Source organism: Phocoena sinus, chromosome 3 (genome assembly GCF_008692025.1).
Source record: "Phocoena sinus isolate mPhoSin1 chromosome 3, mPhoSin1.pri, whole genome shotgun sequence".
NCBI lineage: Eukaryota > Metazoa > Chordata > Mammalia > Artiodactyla > Phocoenidae > Phocoena > Phocoena sinus.
Window position 1 is genome coordinate 10,518,484 of NC_045765.1, and position 21,451 is coordinate 10,539,934.

Below are 21,451 nucleotides of genomic sequence, written 5' to 3' on the forward strand. Positions count from 1 at the left end.
AGCAACTAAGCGCGTGGGCCACAACTACTGAGCCTGCGCTCTAGAGTCCAGAAGCCACAACTACTGAGCCCACATGTCACAACTACTGAAGCCCACGTGCCTAGAGCCCATGCTCCACAATAAGGCAAGCCTCCGCCCTCCACAACTAGAGAAAGCCCGCGCAGCAACAAAGACCCAATGCAGCCAAAAAATAAATTAATTTTTTTAAATGCTTAACTTAAATTTAAAAAAAAGAAAGAAAGCAATATAAGATGACTGAGGAGGGACTTCCCTGGTGGTGCAGTGGATAAGACTACGTGCTCCCAATGCAGGGGGCCTGGGTTTGATCCCTGATCAGAGAACTAGATCCCACATGCGTGCCACAACTCAGGAGCCCACGTGTTGCAACTAAGGCCCAGTGCAACTAAATAAATATTAAAAAAAAGTTGAGGAAAAAAATATGATTAAGGAGAGAAGTAAAAGCTCAGGTACAGTCTTACAAATAAGCCAATGAAGCCCATCAACAGACAAATGGATAAAGAGGATGTGGTACATATATACAATGGAATATTACTCAGCCATAAAAAGGAACGAAATTGGGTCATTTGTAGAGACTTGAATGGACCTAGAGGCTGTCATACAGAGTGAAGTAAGTCAGAGAGAGAAAAACAAATACTGTATGCTAACACATATATATGGAATCTAAAACAAAACAAAACAAAAAGGTTATGAAGAACCTAGGGGCAGGACAGGAATAAAGACACAGACGTAGAGAATGGACTTGAGGACACCGGGAGGGGGAAGGGTAAGCTGGGACAAAGTGAGAGAGTGGCATGGACTTATATATACTACCAAATGTAAAATAGATAGTGAGTGGGAAGCCACCACATAGCACAGGGAGATCAGCTCGGTGCTTTGTGACCACCTAGAGGGGTGGGATAGGGAGGGTGGGAGGGAGATGAAAGAGGGAGGAGATTATGGGGATATATGTATCTGTATAGCTGATTCACTTTGTTATACAGCAGAAACTAACACACCATTGTAAAGCAATTATACTCCAATAAAGATGTTAAAAAAAAGAATGAGAAAAACAAATATCGTATAGTAACGTGTATATGTGGAATCTAGAAAACTGGTTTGCAAGGCAGAAATAGAGACACAGATGTAGAGAACCAACATATGGACACCAAGGGGGGAAAGTGGGGGTGGTGATGGCGGTGGTGGGATGAATTGGAGATTGGGATTGATTTATATACACTAATATGTATAAAATAGATAACTAATAAGAACCTGCTGTATAAAAAAGATAAAATAAAATTCAAAATAAAAAGCCAATGAGAAGATTTCAAAGGAAAAACAATGCCAGAAGATTACCAAACTTTGCCCTGCTTACCTAACAAATATTTATTTTATCATATTATTCACACCAAGGGAAAAAGGCTGATAAATATAACAATAAATGAAAACAAATCTAACTGCTGAAGCAAGTGATAAAGTTATGTGAAGACAATAGGATTATAAGAGTTAAGAAGATATGCAAGATACGGAACACAGCAATACTAGTTAAATTTTATTGAAGCATTGTCCTGTTTTTGTCCAGTAATTACACTACATATGATAAGAGCAAGGTTCTCATAGTAATCATTTCCCCTATACCAGGAATTAGATTAAGTAGGTGGCGTATGATCCTATTCTCAGTGATAAGATTGAAGGTAATACCTTATGGATGATGCCACGGAAATATCCATTATAAATAGTTCCTCAATTAACCTCAGACCCAGGGAAGGTCAGTCAGGGTTTTTTGTTATTTGGGTTTTTTCCCTCTGGGAATCATGTCTAGATATGATACCTGCATCTGTGAAGCCATCTGGGTCCACGAGGGGAATCAGCCCCAGCATGAAGCCACTTCATGGAGGCATGAACGAATCTCTACTTTCCTGTGCATTTTCTACCTCTGAGATCCTTGTAATGAAGATATCTTTATTGTTTGCACATATTAGACTCAGGATTAATTTCTCTTATTAGGAAGAAAGTCTTCCTCACTGATCAATTTCAAACATCACACAATCATTTCAAACTACTGAGATAATCTAATCACAAAAACTTGTATACAAAATAAAGCTGAGTGTTCTGGTTGCTAATGTTGCCCCACACATGTACAATTTACCAGTGACCAGTCTCAAGGATTCCTGATCTGGGGTATGAAAGCTCAACCACTACGTCCCACAGTAGGCTTAACTCTGGGGTGCAGTTCACACGGTGCTACCCAGAGAATCAAGCAGAATCTACTTCTGCATGACCACAGACTTCTTTAAATCATTTCCTTGACCTATCCACCTTTTCCCACTTCCCTTGTGCTCAGAACATTCCCCACAAAATTACTATACCATGAACCTCTGCCTCAGATTCAGCTTCCATAGACCTTAACTGAAGAAACTTTTCTTAGAGAATGGAAATCATGTGTCAAAAATCACAGTGCTAAAGAAAAAAAAAAAAAGAGCACTTCAGGTTTTAACCCTAAGTTAAAATGCACTTAGCCATCATGTTATCTATTTATCAAAGGACCTACTGATGAAAGAGTCAGGCATTCTAGCTCATCAGTATTCCTTTTACTTTGATTCATTCTAGTGAACCCATCCCAAATCGGATGACACAATCACAGAAAAGAAATACTCTACCAATAAGTTTCCTCAAAACTCCCTTCACGTCTCTGTTCCTCAGGCTGTAGATGAAGGGGTGCATCATACGAGTGACCACACTGTACATCAGTGAAGCCACTGCAGTCTTCCTGGAAGAGTCAGTAACTGCCGAACTAATGCACACCCCCAAAGCTGTCCCATAGAAAAAGGAAACAACTGAGAGGTGAGACCCACAGGTAGAAAAAGCTTTCTACTTTCTGCCTGATGATGGCATTTTCAAAATGGAGGAAACAATTTGAATCTAAGAGAAAATGATTCCAGAAAGAGGAACACTAGCAAATATGCTAGCTGCAAAATATATCAGGATGTTATTGATGAGGGTATCAGAACATGCAAGTTTGATGACCTGAACAATTTCACAGAAGAGGGAGATTTCCAGGTCTGTGCAAAAGGACAGTTGTAGCACCGTCAGACTATGGAGCAGGGCATCTGCAATGCTAATGAACAAGGAGAGTAGAATCAGTTGAACACAGAGGCGGGGGTTCAAGCTGACTCTGTATCTTAGTGGGTGACAAATAGCCACATAACGATCGTAGGCCATAACTAAAAGGAGAAAGTTTTCCCAACAAACAAAAGTCGGAACAAAGCTGATCTGGGTGAGGCAGCCTCTACAAGTGATGCTCTGATTCTGTGCTTGGATGTTCTCCAGGATCTTTGGGATCATGGTGGTGCTGAAACAGACGTCAGTAAAGGACAGACTGGAGAGAAAGAAGTACATGGGAGTGTGGAGTTGGAAGTCAGAGATGACAGCCTAGATGATGAGAAGGTTTCCCAGGATGGTGATCACGTACACGGACAGGAACAGTTTGGAGAAAGTGGTCTTCAGTTCTGGATCCTCTGTCAGTCTCACGAGAAGAAATTCTGAAACATCTGTTTGGTTTCTGGGTTCCATATTGTTGATAGATCTGATGGAAAAGATGTGGTCCCTAGTCCAGCAGCAGGAGTATCACCAGAGGCAAACACCAGTTTGGGAAGGGAAGTAATGGAATGGAGGGATGCTTTCCATACGCTTGTTATTTTGTTATTTTGAAAAAAGACCTGAAGTTAATAAAGCAGTGTGTCAACATTTGTTCATTCTCGAAAGGATCTAGGAATGGTCATTTTAAAAATTACACTATGATATTCTGATTATTTATAACATTTGGTAACTTTATTAGGAGAAACAGGTGGTCAGGCTGATGAATCTAACTGGATTGCCACCTCCTTTCTCAGAGACCTCACAGCTTGGCAACAGAGATAACACCGAGCTGTGTTAAAAACACAGAACTGGAAGATACAGTAAAACTGCCCAAGCCTCCTCCCCGAAACCACTACAGAAATGAAGTTAAATGCCCGCCAAGTTGAAAACAATCACCATGTTTGTAAATGAACATGTTCTTTGCCATTGTGGAGAGAGAGTAGGAGACTGACAGAATGAGAGCTCTTTGAGGATTTCGGGAAAGGTACGAGGGAACACGTCAAGATGGGAGACAGGCATGAGGTAAATGAATGCCTTGGTTCTAATCATTTTATGCATGTCCTTTCCTCACAGTTTCCCCTGGATAAACTTGTAGTAAAACACCTGCCCTGATTTCCAAACATTAACAAAGGGACATTTTGCTACCTGGATGACTTCACTGTGCAATGATGGAATCTCTCCTAGAGATGCAATGATGCATCTCTGCTAGATGTTCAGTGATGGAGACTAAAGTTCTATAAGAGGAGAGGGACTGAGTGAAGCTCCAGGCTCCTGGGCAAGAAGGCTTATCTCCAGGAGGAGGTACAGGTGTGCTGTTTCTTTACCGGGGAAATGCTGTTGAGTGCAGTTTTCACAATTTGTAGTCTCTGTACCTCTGGAGGACCAATATCCAAAGCTCCTCATTAGCCAAACAATTTCATCATCATTCTGATGCCAGTGCAGTGCAAATCCTTAAAGGCCAAGAAGGTATAATGGAAAAATTCAGGGTGGTTGATTCCCTGATGCTGTGAAGCCAGGTGTTCATCATTCACTGCTCCACCTCTTTCTGTTCACATGTATTTCACATACAATGCAAATGTGGACAAACCATTCTTCTCTAACTGGACTCTAGTATTCTTTATTTAGATACAACCAGTGGCATATCTATGCAATCAATGATATCAGGAAGCCTGGTTATAATTGTAGGTTATGAAGTTATTTATTTACTCATTCATTTCAGCCATATAAGAAGGAATGAAATTCTGACACATTACAACATGTATAAACCCTAAAAACATTATGCTCTGTGAAATAAGCCAGACAAAAAAGGACAAATATTGTATGATTTCAGTTATAAGGTACATAGAATAGGCAACTTCATAAGGGCAGAAAGTAGACTGGGGGCTACAGGGGAGAGGGTGAGAAGGATTGATTTTTGAGAGTGCCGGAATATATTAAAAGTTGTTTATTTCCGTACTGAGTAATCAAAGCACGTTGATATTGATGGAGTGAATAAGGTCACATGTGGAGATATTTCATTGGAAGTTTATTTGCCCTGCTTTTTTCTTCATTATATTGAAAGAATAATTCTGAATTTTCATTCTCGAAAATTGTTTGTGGCTTTTTTTTTTCTGTATTAACTTTTTTATTAGTGGCTTTTTTTTTTTTTTTTTTTTTTTTGCATTACGGGGGCCTCTCACTGTTGTGGCCTCTCCCGTTGCGGAGCAACAGGCTCTGGATGCGCAGGCTCAGCGGCCATGGCTCACGGGCCCAGCCGCTCCGCGGCATGTGGGATCTTCCCGGACCAGGGTACGAACCCGTGTCCCCTGCATCGGCAGGCGGACTCTCAACCACTGCGCCACCAGGGAAGCCCTAGTGGCTTATTTTTAAAGTGCTTAAATTCCTCTGTCTTTACCTTTTGGATTGTATTAGTCTCCCAGGTGCTCAACTCCTCTGAGGTCATAAAAATATCTTTGCATATTGTCTTCCAAAATATTTAATCACTTTGACTTTTGCTTAACATTGGAATGATTTTTGTTCATTTTTGTCTAGAGAGAATGATGTTATTTATCAGTTTCAATTCCCTTTTTTTGATTTTTTTAAATTGTGGTGAAATAGATATAAAATTTATCATTTCAGCCATTTAAAGTGTTCAATTCCATGGCACTAAGAACATTCACAATGTTGTGGGACCACCACCATTAACCATCTCCTGAACTTTTTCATCACCCTGAACAGAAATTCTTTACGCATTCAACAATAACTCCGGGGAATGCCCTGGCAGTCCAGTGATTAGGACTCAGCGCTTTCACTGCCTTGGCCTGGGTTCAATCCCTGGTCACAGAATTAAAATCCCACAAGCCATGATGTGCACAGCCAAAAACAAACAAACAAACGAAAAACAATAACTCCACATTTCATTCTTTTCTTAGAGCTTTCAAAAGGAGCCCAACACTTTGACTTTAGCCCAGTGTAGCTGATTTCAGGCTTCTGACTTCCAGGACTGCAAGAGAATACATTTGTGTTGTTTTAGGATACCAGACTTGTGGTAATGTGTCACAATGACAATAGGAAACTAATACAGGACATATGTCCCAAATCAGGCTGATAATAAAAACAATGTCTTTTGGGTGTCTCCTTGGAAAGATTCTTTCTGCATTGCAAAGAGACCTAAGGAGAGGCAGCCAGTCTTCTGTTTCTGGTTATTGTGTCTGTAGTGTCCCTGCACAGCTATAGGCATTGATGACCATCATGGGAGCAGCCTTAGGAGGAAGGCTTAGGCAGAATGAAATGCAGCCCTGTGTTTTTGTGCCTAGACCTATCTGACCTCTAAAGTCATTGTTAGAAAAGATGATAAAGTGATCGTTTATCATTTCCCTATGAGAGTCGAGACTTTTGCCTTATTATTGCTGAAAGCACGCATGTATTCTCACTGAGAGAATCGAAGTGTCTCAAATCTTCCAAAATTGTAAATACAATTATGCCAATTTTGTAGATGAGGAAACTGAGCTTAGAGGGTTCAAGTAAACTGTCACAGGTCGCATAGCTACTGTTTAGCAGAGGTAGGATTCAAATCCAGGTGGTCTGATTCCAAAATTCTCACCCCCCAGAAATATAAAAATAAAATAAAAAAGAAACACCAAAATTTTTCTTTAATTAAAAACAAATTCTCACCCTTAACCATCTGATATCTGTCTTAAGTATTTCAAGAAGGTGGTCAGACTTGCTGGACCTCTCCTTAATTTATTTCTCTGTGTTATATTCCAGCAGTGTTAAGCCTAAAGCAAGTGGAAATCAATGGAAAGATGATATTCTAGAGATGAGTTTCCTCAAAGCCCCCATCATAGCCTTGCTCCTCAGACTACAGATAAAGGGGTTCATCATAGGGGTGACCACAGTGTACATCACTGATACTACTGCACTCTTCTTGGAGGACTGAGTGGCTGCAGAGCTAAAGTACACCCCAAAACCTGTCCCGTAAAACAAGGAAACGACTATTATGTGTGACCCACAGATGGAAAATGCCTTATCCTTTCCACCAGCTGACGGGATTTTCAGGACAGAGGAGACAATTCGAGTATAAGAGAAAATTATCCCAGAGAGAGGAATAACGCCCAACAGGCTGGTCACTAAATACACGAGGACATTATTGATGAGGACATCAGAACAGGCGAGATTGAGAATATGAGCTAGTTCACAGAAAAAGAAGGGAATTTTTAGTTCTGTGCAAAAGGACAGCCGCAGTGCCATCAAAGTGTGGAGCAGGGCATCCACAACACTAACAAAGGAGATCAGAACCAGCAGCCTGCAGAGCTTGGGCTTCATGATGACACTGTACCTCAGTGGGTGACAGATGGCCACAAATCGATCATAGGCCATCATGACCAGAATTCCAGTTTTCAGTCCAGCAAAAGTCAAGACAAAGCAGATTTGGGTGAGGAATCCTGTGTAACTGGCGGATTTGCTCTGTGTCTGGATGTTCACTAGCATCTTTGGGATTGTGGTGGTGGTGAAACAGATGTCAACGAAAGACAGATTAGAGAGAAAGAAGTACATGGGAGTGTGCAGGTGGGATGATGAGCAAGGTACCAAGCACAGTGACCACGTATATGGACAGGAAGAGGCAGAAGAGGAGGGGCTGCAGTTCTGGATCCCCTGACAGTCCCAGGAGGAGGAATTCTGCAGTATCAGAGAGGTTTCAGGGTTTCACGTTGTCAATGGGTCTGTTAGAAAGATGGTGACAAGAAAACAAAACTTCAGAGAAACTTCCTTAATCTGGTCCATATTTTGAAACCAATCAGTTACAGGTCTTTTCTCCTGCTTCCTTCTCTCCCCTCTTCTTTCCTCTCCTTTTCTTGCTTTACATTCCCATAAAGCTTCGCCCCACACCACCCCCTGTCCCAAGCTTTTTTTTTTTTTTTTGGCGGTACGCGGGCCTCTCACTGTTGCGGCCTCTCCCGTTGCGGAGCACAGGCTCCGGACGCGCAGGCCCAGCAGCCATGGTTCACGGGCCCAGCCGCTCCACGGCACGTGGGATCCTCCCGGACCGGGGCACGAACCCGTATCCCCTGCATCGGCAGGCGGACTCCCAACCACTGCGCCACCAGGGAAGCCCTGTCCCAAGCTTTTATAGTCCATCTATTCTTTGTCAAGTAGGGTTATATACTCACAGGAAAATAGTCATGGAATGTTGTCTTCTCCCTTAAGATGCCTCCAAGCAAATAACTCCAGAATAAAATTATTAAGACTGTATTCTAGAATACAGTTTGGGAAAATGCAGTCTGTGGACAAAATTCTGCCTGCTGCTTATTTCAGTAAATAAAGGTTTACGGAAACACAGCCATTCGTTTATTTATGGTCCATGGCAGCTTCCCCGCTACAACGTCTGAGCTGCGAATACTTGTGACAGAGACCGTATAGCCCACACAACCTAAAACATTTACTATTTAGCTCTTTACTGAAAAAAATGTGCCTACTTCTAGTCTAGAATCTTGATTAAATTTAGGTTCAATTTTTGGCATCCTTAAATATATTCATGAGGAAGAATATATTGCCTATTTGTCTTCTTGTAATAATTATTGCCTGGATCTATTAATTCACCAGGAGTTACAAAATGCTGACATTTTAATTCTTTTTTCAGTTATTGGCTGAAATACTTCCATAAAGATGAAATTTCCCGAATTAAATAGGTGGATTTCTGGGAGTTCCCTGGTCATCTAGTGGCTAAGACTCCACTCTCCCAACACAGGATGCCCGGGTTCAATCCCTGGTCAGGAAACTAGATCCCACATGCCGCAGCTAAAGATCCCGCACTGACAATGAAGATCCCTCGTGCTGTATCTAAGACCTGGCGTAGCCAAATAACTAAATAAATATTTTGTAAAAAATAGATTTATTTCTTATAAGAAATTGAGTTCTTATAAGAAAGACTACTTCTTGATTCCTGTGTTCATCACTTTTTAAAATAATTGGTTTTCAGCATTATCCAACGATAAATGTTGTCATCATGAACTCCTGGATTTTAAATGCATTTGATATATTTCAATACACTGCAGTTATTATTTATATTAATTCTCAAATTGTCTTTTGACCAGTGAAAGTCTCCTCAGCTTGCCTCTGCAGTCCTTCTGAAATGAACTCAGCAGCCTCATATCTCCCTCAACTTTGACATGAAAGCTGTTCTTTGCCCATCATCTTGCAATAGATACATAAATCATTATATTGTAACCTAAAACTAATACAATGTTCTATGTCAATTATATCTCAATTTTTAAAAAAAGAAAGAAAATGTCAAGAGTAAGCTACTGGGACTTCCCTGGTGGTGCAGTGGTTAAGAATCCGCCTTCCAATGCAGGGGACAAGGGTTCGAGCCCTGGTCCGGGAAGATTCCACATGCCGCGGGAGCAACTAAGCCCGTGCACCACAACTAGTGAGCCCGCACGCCGCAGCTACTGAAGTCCGCGTGCCTAGAAGCCGTGCTCTGCAGCGAGAAGCCACCACAGTGAGAAGCCTGCGCAGTGCAACAAAGAGTAGCCCCCGCGTGCCACAACTAGAGAAAGCCCATGCGCAGCAAAAAAGACCCAACGCAGCCAAAAGAAAAATACTTGACCTACACCTACATTTCATACAACTTATAGTTGAAAAGGCAGGTTCACATGCCCATGTGCTCCAACACACATGTAAGTTTTCCTGTGACTGCACTGAGACCCTGCTTACTCTGTAAGCTCATGGCTCTGGACTTCTGTCCTGGTGGTTTTCTTCTGAGCACCGAGCATGCTCTGTAATGATGTCTGCCTTCGTCACAATCTTTTAAAGGTGGCTGAAGCTAATATGGCAAAAGCTTGGCATTAATTCTGGAAGGTGGTTGCACGGCTGTTTATTTTACTGCTTGCTGTGCAGTTCTCATGGTTTAAAATATTTTGTAATGTTTTGTTTGGAGGTTTTCAAAGAAAGACTAAACAGTAGACTCAACGTCCTCTCCCAGAGTCCTCAGAAGCAAGAGATAAGGACAAGACTTGATTGAGTTCTCTAAAGGTGAAATCTGGAATGAGGACTGGGAAAATTGAGAAGCCAAACTCACGTCACTCCAGCCCCACTCACTACCAAATAAATGAGGGAAACCAGAGAATTGTAAAAACATCTGCCAGATTTCTGAAGAGGCTAATTCATACTCAGCTGGGGAAGGAGTCCCTTGGATTTAGAAGACAGAATAGGAGCCAGAAATGATGAAAGCTGATTGCAAATAGGATGAATGTGGAAAAGTAAATATACCAAGAACGTCAAAAACTTGTCATCTCACTTGTAATTCCACTGAACTTTATCTTACCTCTTGGATGTCCTCCAGATAGGCTGGTTAAAAAAATAAACTGTTCGATTTCTCACTGCATTTATTGGGCACTTCAGATTACCTTGGAGCCATCAATGTACTCATTCACCTTTCCTCTGGATATTGAAGGATGGGGATGGAAAATCTGTCCCCAGGAAGGGCAGATGCACCAAGTAAGGCAACTGGATGCTGGGCAGAAGGGATCATCTCAGGAGACTCCAGTATGCTCTTTCCTGACCTGAGTAGGGCTATTGAGTGGTCACAGATAGACTATATGCAGTCTCTATGGCCTGGGGGCTCAGTTTCCAAAGCTCCTCATTAGCCAAATGTGTACTGTCATTACTTCCCCCAGGCAGCTTATAGCCTTAAGGAGCACAGATGCTAGAAGGGAGAGCTCCTGCATTGCTGACTTCCTGACCCTGAGAGGACAGACAGGTATATGTCATTTTCTTCCCATGTTTCCTCTCACATCCAGGGTATCGCATTATTGGATTCTCAGGTCTAACCTTAAGGGACCTGATGGCCTCCTCCTAAGACCAACTCCCAGCCTTCTCTGAGCCAGAGATTATCACTAAAGGACTAGGGAAGAGTGGTTTAAGTCCCCATAGGGACAGAGACTCAGGGATGCAGGGAATGTATCATGGGATCATTGTCACACAGTAACTTAAGAAAATTTTCTCCTTTCTTAATTAAAGTTCCTACATGAATAAAGTTAGTAGGAAAGAGGTAGCAAGGAAACCAATTTCCTAGTTACTTGGGCAGGCTTTTCGAGGTTGCCTGAAAAATAGACATAAACCAACAATCTTAAAGAAAGCACAAAAAAGGGGCTTCCCTGGTGGCGCAGTGGTTGAGAGTCCGCCTGCCGATGCAGGGGACGTGGGTTCGTGCCCCGGTCCGGGAGGATCCCACATGCTGCGGAGCGGCGGGCCCGTGAGCCATGGCCGCTGGGCCTGCGCGTCCGGAGCCTGTGCTCCACGGGGGGGGGGAGGCCACGGCAGTGGGAGGTCCGCGTGCCGCGAGAAAAAAAAAAAAAAAAAGCACAAAAAACACTAATCATAAAGGAAGTGACTGATAAACTGATTGCATCAATACTGAGAAACCCTGAGGGATATACAGCAACTCCCTATTATTGCAACTTTTCTCTAAGTGTAAAAGTAGTTCAATATAAAATTTTAAAAATCAAAATATGGCACTCCACACTCATTAAAATGGCCAAACTGAAAAGACAATGTGGAATATTGGCAAGAGACTGGGAATGTAAATTGGTGCAACTACTTTGGAAAATTGTTTGGTAGTTTTGAATAAATACGCACTCCTTAACACATACCCAACAAAATTATGTACAATTGTGAATCAAAAAACATGTACAATAATGTTTGTGGCAGAGCCATTTGTAAAATATCCCAGCTATAAACAGATAAAATGTTCAAAACAGTTGAATGATAAAGTGTGCATATTCATTCTATAGAAAACTATGCAACAATGAAAATAAACTCCTGCTAAATGCAACAGCAAAAATCAATCTCGAAAATGTAACGTTGAGCAGAAGAAGCCAGGCACAAATGAGACCATACGGTATCAGGCACAGAGTGCACATAACCTTAAATACACTAAAAATCACTGAATTTTACACTTCGAATGGGTGAACTTTTGTGGTATGTGAATTATATCTCAATAAAGTTGTTTTAAAATACATGACTCCAGGGAATTCCCTGGCAGTCCAGTGGTTAGGACTCAGCACTCACTGCCAGGGCCCAGGTTCGATCCCTGGTCGGGGAACTAAGATTCTGCAAGCCTCGCAGCGTGGCCAAAAAAAAAAGACACAAATGAACTTATTTAGGTAACATAAACGGACTCACAGACATAGAAAACAAACTCATGGTTACCAAAGGGAAAAGGGGTGAGGAAGGGATAAATTAGGAGTTTGGGATTAGCAGATACAAACTACTATATATAAAATAGATAAACAACAAAGTCCCACATCCTACTGTACAGCACAGGGAACTATATTCAATATCCTATAATAAACCATAATGGAAAAGAATATGAAAAAGAATATGTGTATATACCTATAACTGAATCACTTTACTGTACACCAGAAACGAACACAACGTTGTAAATCAACTATAGTTTGACTTAAAAAATTAAAGACGTGATTCCATAGAGTACCTACATTCTGGTGGTAGGAATCAGAGTGATTAGTAATGGAAAGAGCATTAAAGAATGATTCTCAGGTGCCTATAATATTCTATATCTTTTTGTTGTTGTTGTTGTACGCGGACCTCTCACTATCATGGCCTCTCCCCTTGCGGAGCACAGGCTCCGGACGTACAGGCTCAGCGGCCATGGCTCACGGGCCCAGCTGCTCTGCGGCATGTGGGATCTTCCTGGACCGGGGCACGAACCCGTGTCCCCTGCATCAGCAGGCAGACTCTCAACCACTGCGCCACCAGGGAAGCCCTAATATTCTATATCTTAACCAGAGTGTAGTTAATATAGAAGTGTTCTACCTTGTAAAAATTCATGCAATTGTACATTCTTCTACATGTTAAATGTAAACAAAATGTGTTGGAGAAAGTTCAGAATTCCAAGGAGAATTTCACCATCTGCAATCTTCATGGGAAGGTCCATTACAGACTTTGTGCAGGCAATGGTAGGTTAGGACACATGAAATATAGAGGTACACAGATAATTTGTAAGCACAACTTAAGAGCTTTATCCAATAGGTAAACTTCTATTAAACATACATCCCTGTACCAAATAATTTTTCACTTTTGTTACCATATATAAAACTTTATTTTTAAAAACTGACCATCTGTGGACTCTGTTGTTTAGTGACTAGTCAATTAGGAGTGAAAAAAGAAAAACAAAAAACCTCCCTACCACCACCACACACACAAAACAAAGGAACAAACACACGGAAAACATGTTGGCTTAAAACATTAGGTGTTTATTTTTCTCAAGTAACAAGTCTCTTTTTTTTTTTGGCGGTACTTGGGCCTCTCACTGTTGTAGCCTCTCCCGTTGCGGAGCACACGCTCCGGACGCGCAGGCTCAGCGGCCATGGCTCACGGGCCCAGCCGCTCCACAGCATGTGGGATCCTCCAGGACTGGGGCATGAACCTGTGTCCCCTGCATCGGCAGGCGGACTCTCAACCACTGCGCCACCAGGGAAGTCCAAGTAACAAGTCTTGAAGATATTAAAACATTTTCCCTTCAGCGTTATCACATATCTTCTAAGGGATAATGAATGAATAAAGGATTTCTCACAGTCGTTGCATAACTTAGGTTTCTTCCATATATGCATTACTTAGAGGCTTTCTCACATTCTTCACAACCAGTTCTTTTCACTTAGCATTTGGTTGTATGCCTTAAAGATTGAGAGTTCACTGAAAGCTACTTTACATGGATGTCATTAAAAGGGGATTTACTGAGCATGAGTTCTCTCATGACGCCGAAGGGGTAAGGATTTACTGAAACCTTGCCCACAGACACTGCATTTATAGGGTTTTTCTTTAGTATGTATTCTTTTGTGCACATTGAGATTACACTTTACACTAAAGGATTTTCCACAATGATTACACTCGTAGGGTTTCTCTCCAGTGTGAGTTCTCATGTGTACTGTAAGGGACACATGCCTGCTAAAAGCTTTTCCACACTCACTGCACTTAAAAGGTTTCTCGTCCCTGGTATGGATTTTCATATGCCTCCTATAAGATAAGAGACCAGGGAAGGTTTTCCCACATTCCTTACATTCATGTTTCATTTTCATGTGAATTTTCTTGTGCAAAATAAGGAAAGATTTCACTCTGAAGTCTTTTCCACACTGATTACATGTAAAGGGTTTTTCTCCAGTGTGAATTCTCACATGTTCTTTAAGACATGAACGATCCCTGAAAGCCTTCCCACAGTCATTGCACTTACAGGGTTTCTCTCCAGTATGAATTTTCTTGTGCGTGATAAGGTTGGAGCTCAGCCTAAAAGCTTTCCCACACTGATCACACTTGAAAGGTTTCTCTCCAGTATGTATCCGCAGGTGTACCTTAAGAGATGACTTACTACTCAGGGCTTTACCACAATGGCTACATTCAATGGATTTCTCTCCAGTGTGGATTCTCTCATGTCTTTTAAAATATGGAAGAATACTGAAAGTTTTCCCACAGTCATTGCACGTATAGGGTTTCTCTCCAGTATGTGTTATCTGGTGTATGGCAAGCCTATAGCTTCTGCTGAAGGTTTTGGTGCATTGATCACATTTGTAGGGTTTTTCTCCTGAATGAGTCCCTGAGTGTTGTCTGAGAAGTGAGCTATCTCGGAAGGTTTTTCCACAGTCACGGCACTCATAGGGCTTCTCCCCGGTATGAATTCTCTTGTGACGCGTAAGGTAAGAGCTTGAGCTGTAGGCTTTCCCACACTGATCACACTTAAACGGTTTTTCTCCAGTGTGGATTCTCATGTGCAACTTGACGGATGAATGGCTCTGTAATACTTTACCACACTGATTACACTCAAAAGGCTTCTCTCTAGAGTGAGTTTTTTCATCCTTCTTAAGGTGTGAGATTGAATTTACGACTTTCCCCAAGTCACTGCGTTCATGGGATGTCTCTTCTGTATGTTGTCTCTTGTGCCCAGCTAAGTTAGAACTCCTGAGGAAGGCATTCTCGTCCTTTTTACATTCATAAGATTTTTCCCGAGGAAGAATTCCCTCAGATGGCTTAAGACGTGAAGAATCTCTAAGGGCTTTTGCAGAGTCAAGGTATCGATGGGGTTTCTTGCTAGGGTAAATTTTATTCTGAGTAATGTTAAATTTCACACTCAAGGCTTCAACAATTTCACTGCATTGAATGGGACTGCCTCCAAGAGTTTGTTCCTATTGATTAAAATATGAGTTACAATCACAGGATTTATCATGTTCATGACTGAGAATCTCCCCCGACAGAAATTCTGATACATCTCATGAGCACTTTATTAGCATGAGAGTTTCACATTTTCTTAGTGCATATGCAGTTTCTGACTGAGTTTATCAGCTTGAATAAGCTGATTGCTCTACCAAATGGCTTCACTGGAGTCTCTTCAACAGATTTAAGATAAAATTGCCTTAAGTGAGTATCTTAAACATTTAACAACTAATTCCATTATTTAATTATTTACCTTGGAGATTCTCTGTAACCATTTTTGGAACTAAGTTATGAGTTTCCTTCAAATGAATACTTAGAGAATCTTCTGCTTTCTGTTGGTGAAATGAGTGTGATATCACTCACATTACCCTCTAGTCCTTTTCTATCTTATAGAATTCTGGACTTCTAATGTGAGGACAAGAAATTATCCCATGTGACTCTTACCTTCTTGCCATTGAGCATATATTTCTCCAAAATACCTTGTTTTTGCTGTTGTTGTTTGGTTTTAAGGAGAATCAGCTCATCTGAACAAAGTGGGAAAAAGTTTTGTAAAAGACATGGTGACAGTATGCTGACAAAAAGCAGGTAATGCCCCAACCCAATCTGAAACAAATGGGAAACATAACCTCAAGTTCCTAGAGTATAAAATGGTGGGATGTTTAGCACAGGGAACAGATCTTGTAGGTAAGACATTCATATATGCCTGGTGCTCACCCGAACAGGTGTCTTGGTGAATTCTTCTCTCTACTATCTCCATTTCATCTTCCTGCTCCATCTGGGTGATGAGAGGCGGCTTGCTGAGTTGATGTCCTATTATGGGGAAAGATACATATGAGAGGACCATGCAGTATACAACAAAAACTACCATCAAACTGTGACAACAACTTTGTTCTCTGAGGTTCTGAAGATAGGCAGTTGTGACTTTATAAGCAGCAAAATGACAAAATTCTGACAGAGAAAGCAAAAGTAAAGCATTTCAGAGATCAACTTTCCATAAATGAAAAATTGTCTTTCCAAGAGAAATTACTGAACCTTGGTAAGAGAACAGGATCTGTGACATTTTAATTTAAGAATATTCCCATCCCAGGCTTCCCTGGTGGCGCAGTGGTTGAGAGTCCGCCTGCCAATGCAGGGGACACGGGTTCGTGCCCCGGTCCGGGAAGATCCCACATGCCGCGGAGCGGCTGGGCCCGTGAGCCATGGCCGCCAAGCCTGCGCGTCTGGAGCCTGTGCATCCGAAGCCTGCGCGTCCAGAGCCTGTGCTCCGCAACTGGAGGCCACAACAGTGAGAGGCCTGCGTACCGCAAAAAAAAAAAAAAGACAGGAAATAAGTGTTGGTAAGAATGTGGAGAATTTGGAACCTGCATACATTGCTGAAGAGAATGTAAAATGATACAGCCAGTTTGGAAAACAGTTTGGCAGTTCCTCAAAATGTTCCTCAAAATGTTAAGTATAAAGTTACCAAATGACCCAGCAATTTTACTCTTAGGCATATACCCAAGATAAGAGACAACATATGTCCACACAAAAACTTGTATGTGAGTGTTTGTAGCAGCATTATTCATAACAGCAAGTGTCAAAAGCCAAATGTCCATCAACTGATGAATGGCTGAACAAAATGTTGTATATCTGTGCTAGAGAATATTATTCAGCAGTGAACAGGATGTAAGTACTGACATATGCTACAACAAGGATGAACCTTGAAAACATTATGCTAAGTGAAAAGATAAGTCACAAAAGACCACATTTGGTATGATTCCATTAATATGAAATGCTGAATAGGGAAACCTGTAGAAAAGGAAAGTAGATTAGCTGTTGCCAGGGGCTGCAGGCAGGGAGGAATGAAACACCCTGTAGGTGGAGCAACAAAAATGTTATGGAATTAGACAGTGGTGACGGTTGCACAGCTATATGAATATACTAGAAAAAAACCCATTGTTTTGTACACTTCAAATGAGTAAATTATGGTATGTGAAATATGTCTCAATATGGCAATTTTTCTTAAAAGTAAAAGCCTACAAAAAAAACTCCTATAGGCTGTATCACAAGTTGATTGGGTCTTACTCACCCAAGAAATCCATGCTCAAATTCAGTAAATAAATCAAGGGATTCTGTTAGTCTTACCCAGTGAAACCAAGTTTCTATAGTTCTCTAGCATCACATCTCTGTACAGTTTTCTCTGAGATGAATTCAGCAATGCCCACTCCTCCTGGGTGAAGTCCATGGCCACATCCTCAAAGGTTATTGAGTTCTAAAATGACAACACATTCTGTCTCAACCAGCCACCAACCCCACCAATGTTCCTGGGGAGAGGATCATGCATAATAGCACTGGAAATGAAGACCTGTTGCGCAGTAAATTCAAGATTCTGATGAGGGCTCTTCATTTAACCCAGGATTCAGTTCTCAGAATCCTTCCTTCTCTACTCATGCTCACGCCTTAAGGAATTTCAACCAGCCTCAAGAATTTAAGGCCTCTCTAACACATGATGAAATGTATCTCTCCACTCCTAGCCTGAAAGCTTTCACAATCGCACTCTCTTCTATCTGCAGGGTTAATCAGAGACCTGAACACGTTGCAAGAATGAGAGAAATACTTCCTAAATGAAAAAATTATTTCCCACAGAGTGGCCATACATTTTTGAGGCTAAGACAGTCTTATATCCTTCTTTTACATTTTACTTCTTTTACTAACAGCACTAAGCAGGAGAGATGCCTGAAAAAAACCTGTAAGTAGTAAGGTAGTAGAAGAATTTTTTTTTGTAAGCCCCTTAACCACCATCAGAAGTTTCAAAATGCAGGATGGGTTATGAGGTTCCAGAGCACTGGAAGGAGATGCATTCACCCCAGGGGACAGGAATGTATTTTAGGAGAAAGAAAAAAAAATTATGACTCACTTGTAACCCAGAGTAGAAGTTTTCCGTCTCTGTGATCCTCTCATGGGCACAGGAAGGGTCTAGGACAGGCAGAGCTAGAGGAGAGAGGGTGACATGAGTTTCTAGGCACATACATAGTCTCAACTTTCCTAGCAAGGGAAGTTGAAAGTCAGAAAGGTTGAGTTGTTACCTTTCCCAGCTTTATAAAACAAATGGATAGGATAAGGAGGTGCCACCCCGAAATTTTCTTCCCTCTCCCCACCATGCACATATGCCCTTCCTCTAAAATCCCAAAGGGCACTGAATCCCACATGAGCAAATTCTGGGGCACCAAGTGTTCATAGAGCTCCATACCCACCTCCTTTCAATTCAGCTCCTTCTTCCCAGTCCCCTGTGGCTACTCAACTCCCTTATTCTGTGCCCACTTGATCCTGGTAAAGTGAATCTACCCTAGGAACTCACCACATATAGTGGACAGATGTGGGGCTGCCATTCTGCAAGTCTGTAAGTAGTAAATATGATCAGACAGCAACCAGGAGAACAAGGATGCTCCTCTTACTGCTTCTATGATCCACTCCAGGCAGGGCTCTGAAATAAAGAAGTACTGACAAGAGAATTCACAAGCTTTCCATTTCTCCTTTGCACTTAGGACAGTTGCATCACCATGCATCCAATACGTGTTCCTTTCAGATTCAAGCTGTCTGTGATCCTGGGTCATTGTTTTGCATGCCATGTACAACCTCAAAGCAATATAGTGGGTATTCTTGACCGTCTCCATTCCTAATGTACATTCTCCACATTATGAAACCACACTACCCACCACTTATCAAAAATTCCATCTCCACTGAGGCACTTCACTGGCTTCTCCCCTGAATTAGCACCAACATATAGACCTGACCTGTTAGAGTCACTGTCACCTGACTCCCATTCTTCATTTTAACTCCCATCCCTGCTCTGATTCAAGATGATTCCATGTTCTTGGGCGTAAACTAGCAAACGTCCATGGCTTCCACATCTCAACCAAACACCTTAAATTTCTCTACGAAGGCAAAAAGTCAGACATCCCACTTTCTGAACACAGCAGGTATACTTCCATCTTGTTCACTTTTTTGCCTGTATTGCGTCTGCTTTCCTACCTCAAAGAAGCTTCCAAGCCATCCATACTTCCACCGTATTGCTATTTATAATCCTCATTTCCTTGGCACTACATATGAAATGCCATGGCCCATCACTTCAATAATATATTTTCTAAAACCTCAAATTCCTCTCTGAGGAATCGTAACACCTGCCTTAGATAATTCCAACCATCTGTCTATCCTGCCTGGGTAATTCCTATCCAATAAGTTATACGGGAAGCACTAAAAATTTGAGTCCACATACTCTAAATGGGGCTTCAACACTAAAGGAAAAGCCCAACAGGCAATTTAACCTCCTGGTTATCCAAAGACCTTTTCACAATTCCTCCAAGATTTTGAATCTCATATGGTCTCAACCTTATCTCTTCAATAACAAATGATCTTACATCTTACTTTGCAGAGAAACTCTAACAATGAAAGAAGGATTCCTCATTCTCTTGCCACTAGTACAAAAGTAGTTCCACAGCATCATGGTTTCTTTCACTTTGCAAACAAGATATGTCTGCCTTCTTATCTAAAGTCAGTATCTGCTACTTTGCTATGTCATGTTTCCCACCTTTGGCACATTTTGAGCTGGATACTTCTTTGTTATGGGGGTACCATCCTATCATTGTAGGATGCTTAGTAGCATCCCTGGACTCTATCCAGTAGCATCCCCCTCTAGTTGTGAAAGGGATATTGCCAAATGTCCCCTAGAGGGCAAAATTTCCCCTTTAAGAACCACTGGTCTAATCCCTTCCTACCTTCTCAGAAAGCTTGCTTTATTAATTATTCCTTTGCTCTTTTCCATCACCATCAACTTCTACTCCAGTGTACTCATACTTCTAACATTGAAACATAATCAAAGATGTCCCATCTTACAACAAGGTCCTACTGTACAGCACAGAGAACTGTCTTCAATATCCTATGATAAACCATAATGGAAAAGATTTTTTAAAAAAGAATGTTAAAAAAAAATGAAGAGCAAGTGCATGGCCTTGGAGACAGGTATTTTCCTTACTCATTTTTTTTTCCTTTTTCCTTTGTAATTTTTCTAAAGTTTGAGAGTTACCTTAAGTGATTGCATATTCTTACATCTTCTAAATATTGCCTTGTATTTTCTAATACATATTGCCTTGCATCTCTTCTTTGTAAATAAATGTTCTTGTTGGTCTGAAAAAAATTAAAAATCTCCCATCTTGAAACAAATTCATGCCTTTGGGTCCCACTTAGCCCTACAGTTACTGCTCAGTCCCTCTTCCTTTTCTCCATCCAGCTTCTGGAAAGACTGGTCTACCCTCTCATTCTCCCCATTTCCTCACCTCCCTTAATTACACTCCAAACTGGTTTCTGTCTCACCACCACCTCACTGACACTGCTCTGCCAAGACTGCCAAGGATTTAAGAGGACTAATCCAGTGAATGCCATTCTGTCTTTGACTTAGTTCGTTCATCAGAAAAATTCTATCGCTACTTTCTTCTATAAATCAGCCTCTGTTCGGGGCTTTTGTTACCATAATCTCCTGGTTGGCATCTGTAAGGCCAGCAGGTCCGGGGAAGGGCCCAGGGAGTCAGACGGAACCCCCGCCAGGGTGGTTAATGCAGCCGGACCCACGAGTGGCATCAGCCCGGGACTTTCCACTCGGCCCCGGTCTTCCCGCTCCCCGAGGGGCGGAACCAACGGCTCCGAGGCTGACGCAACCAACCGCTCCCCGAGGGGCGGAACCAATGGCTCTGAGGCTGACGCAACCGCCCGCTCCCCGAGGGGCGGAACCAACGGCTCTGAGGCTGACGCAACCGCCCGCTCCCCGAGGGGCGGAACCAACGGCTCTGAAGCTGATGCAACCGACACCCGACATTGCCACAACATCCAAAAGATTACCGAAAAGGGGGGCTGCTTCACACAGCAAGCGTCTCCCCTGCGTCCACCCCTATAAATTTTGTTCGCACCCGCACCCAGGCGCGACTTCTCTGGCCCCTTTCTCTCGGACCAGTGAACCTCGCCCGGGAGCGTTCCCAAATAAAGCTTGTTTAAGCTCTCCTCCGTTTTTGGTGCCGTTCCTTACAGCATCTAATTTCTCTGGCCACTGTCTTTCAGGATCATTGGCCAGCTCCTCTCCCAC

At 42.0% G+C, this 21,451-nt stretch overlaps 2 protein-coding genes and 1 pseudogene across 2 annotated transcripts; all 3 read right to left on the reverse strand.

Annotated features, from left to right (window-relative positions):
• Positions 1 to 2,598: 2,598 nt before the first annotated feature.
• Positions 2,599 to 3,591, reverse strand: LOC116750670 (annotated as a pseudogene).
• A 3,318-nt stretch (positions 3,592 to 6,909) lies between these two features.
• On the reverse strand, positions 6,910 to 7,807 carry LOC116750671 (olfactory receptor 7G3-like; the record flags this gene model as incomplete). Its single annotated transcript, XM_032625614.1, is given in 2 exon segments — positions 6,910 to 7,684; positions 7,686 to 7,807. Coding segments are annotated over 2 exon segments (897 nt in total), but the record flags the coding sequence as incomplete, so codon positions are not given.
• A 5,785-nt stretch (positions 7,808 to 13,592) lies between these two features.
• Positions 13,593 to 20,832, reverse strand: ZNF93 (zinc finger protein 93). The gene is made up of 7 exons (XM_032625615.1): positions 18,677 to 20,832; positions 18,236 to 18,309; positions 17,464 to 17,590; positions 16,581 to 16,633; positions 16,054 to 16,315; positions 15,784 to 15,863; positions 13,593 to 15,311 (listed from the first exon to the last, which is right to left on the reverse strand). Exons 1-7 carry the CDS (start codon positions 18,990 to 18,992, stop codon positions 13,869 to 13,871), a joined length of 2,355 nt encoding a protein of 784 aa, XP_032481506.1. The 5' UTR covers positions 18,993 to 20,832; the 3' UTR covers positions 13,593 to 13,868.
• Between the last annotated feature and the right edge of the window lie 619 nt (positions 20,833 to 21,451).

Bases quoted from the DNA above. Each gene is read 5' to 3' on its own strand.
- ZNF93 (XM_032625615.1), bottom strand. From the start codon at position 18,992: ATGGAGACGGTCAAGAATACCCACTATATTGCTTTGAGGTTGTACATG. The intron at 17,591-18,235 runs GTGAGTCATAAT...TTGTCATTTTAG, and splicing joins ACTTCTACTCTGGGTTACAA to AACTCAATAACCTTTGAGGA. The intron at 16,316-16,580 runs CTTCGGATGCAC...GTTGATCTCTGA, and splicing joins ACAGGCTCTGGACGCGCAGG to AATGCTTTACTTTTGCTTTC.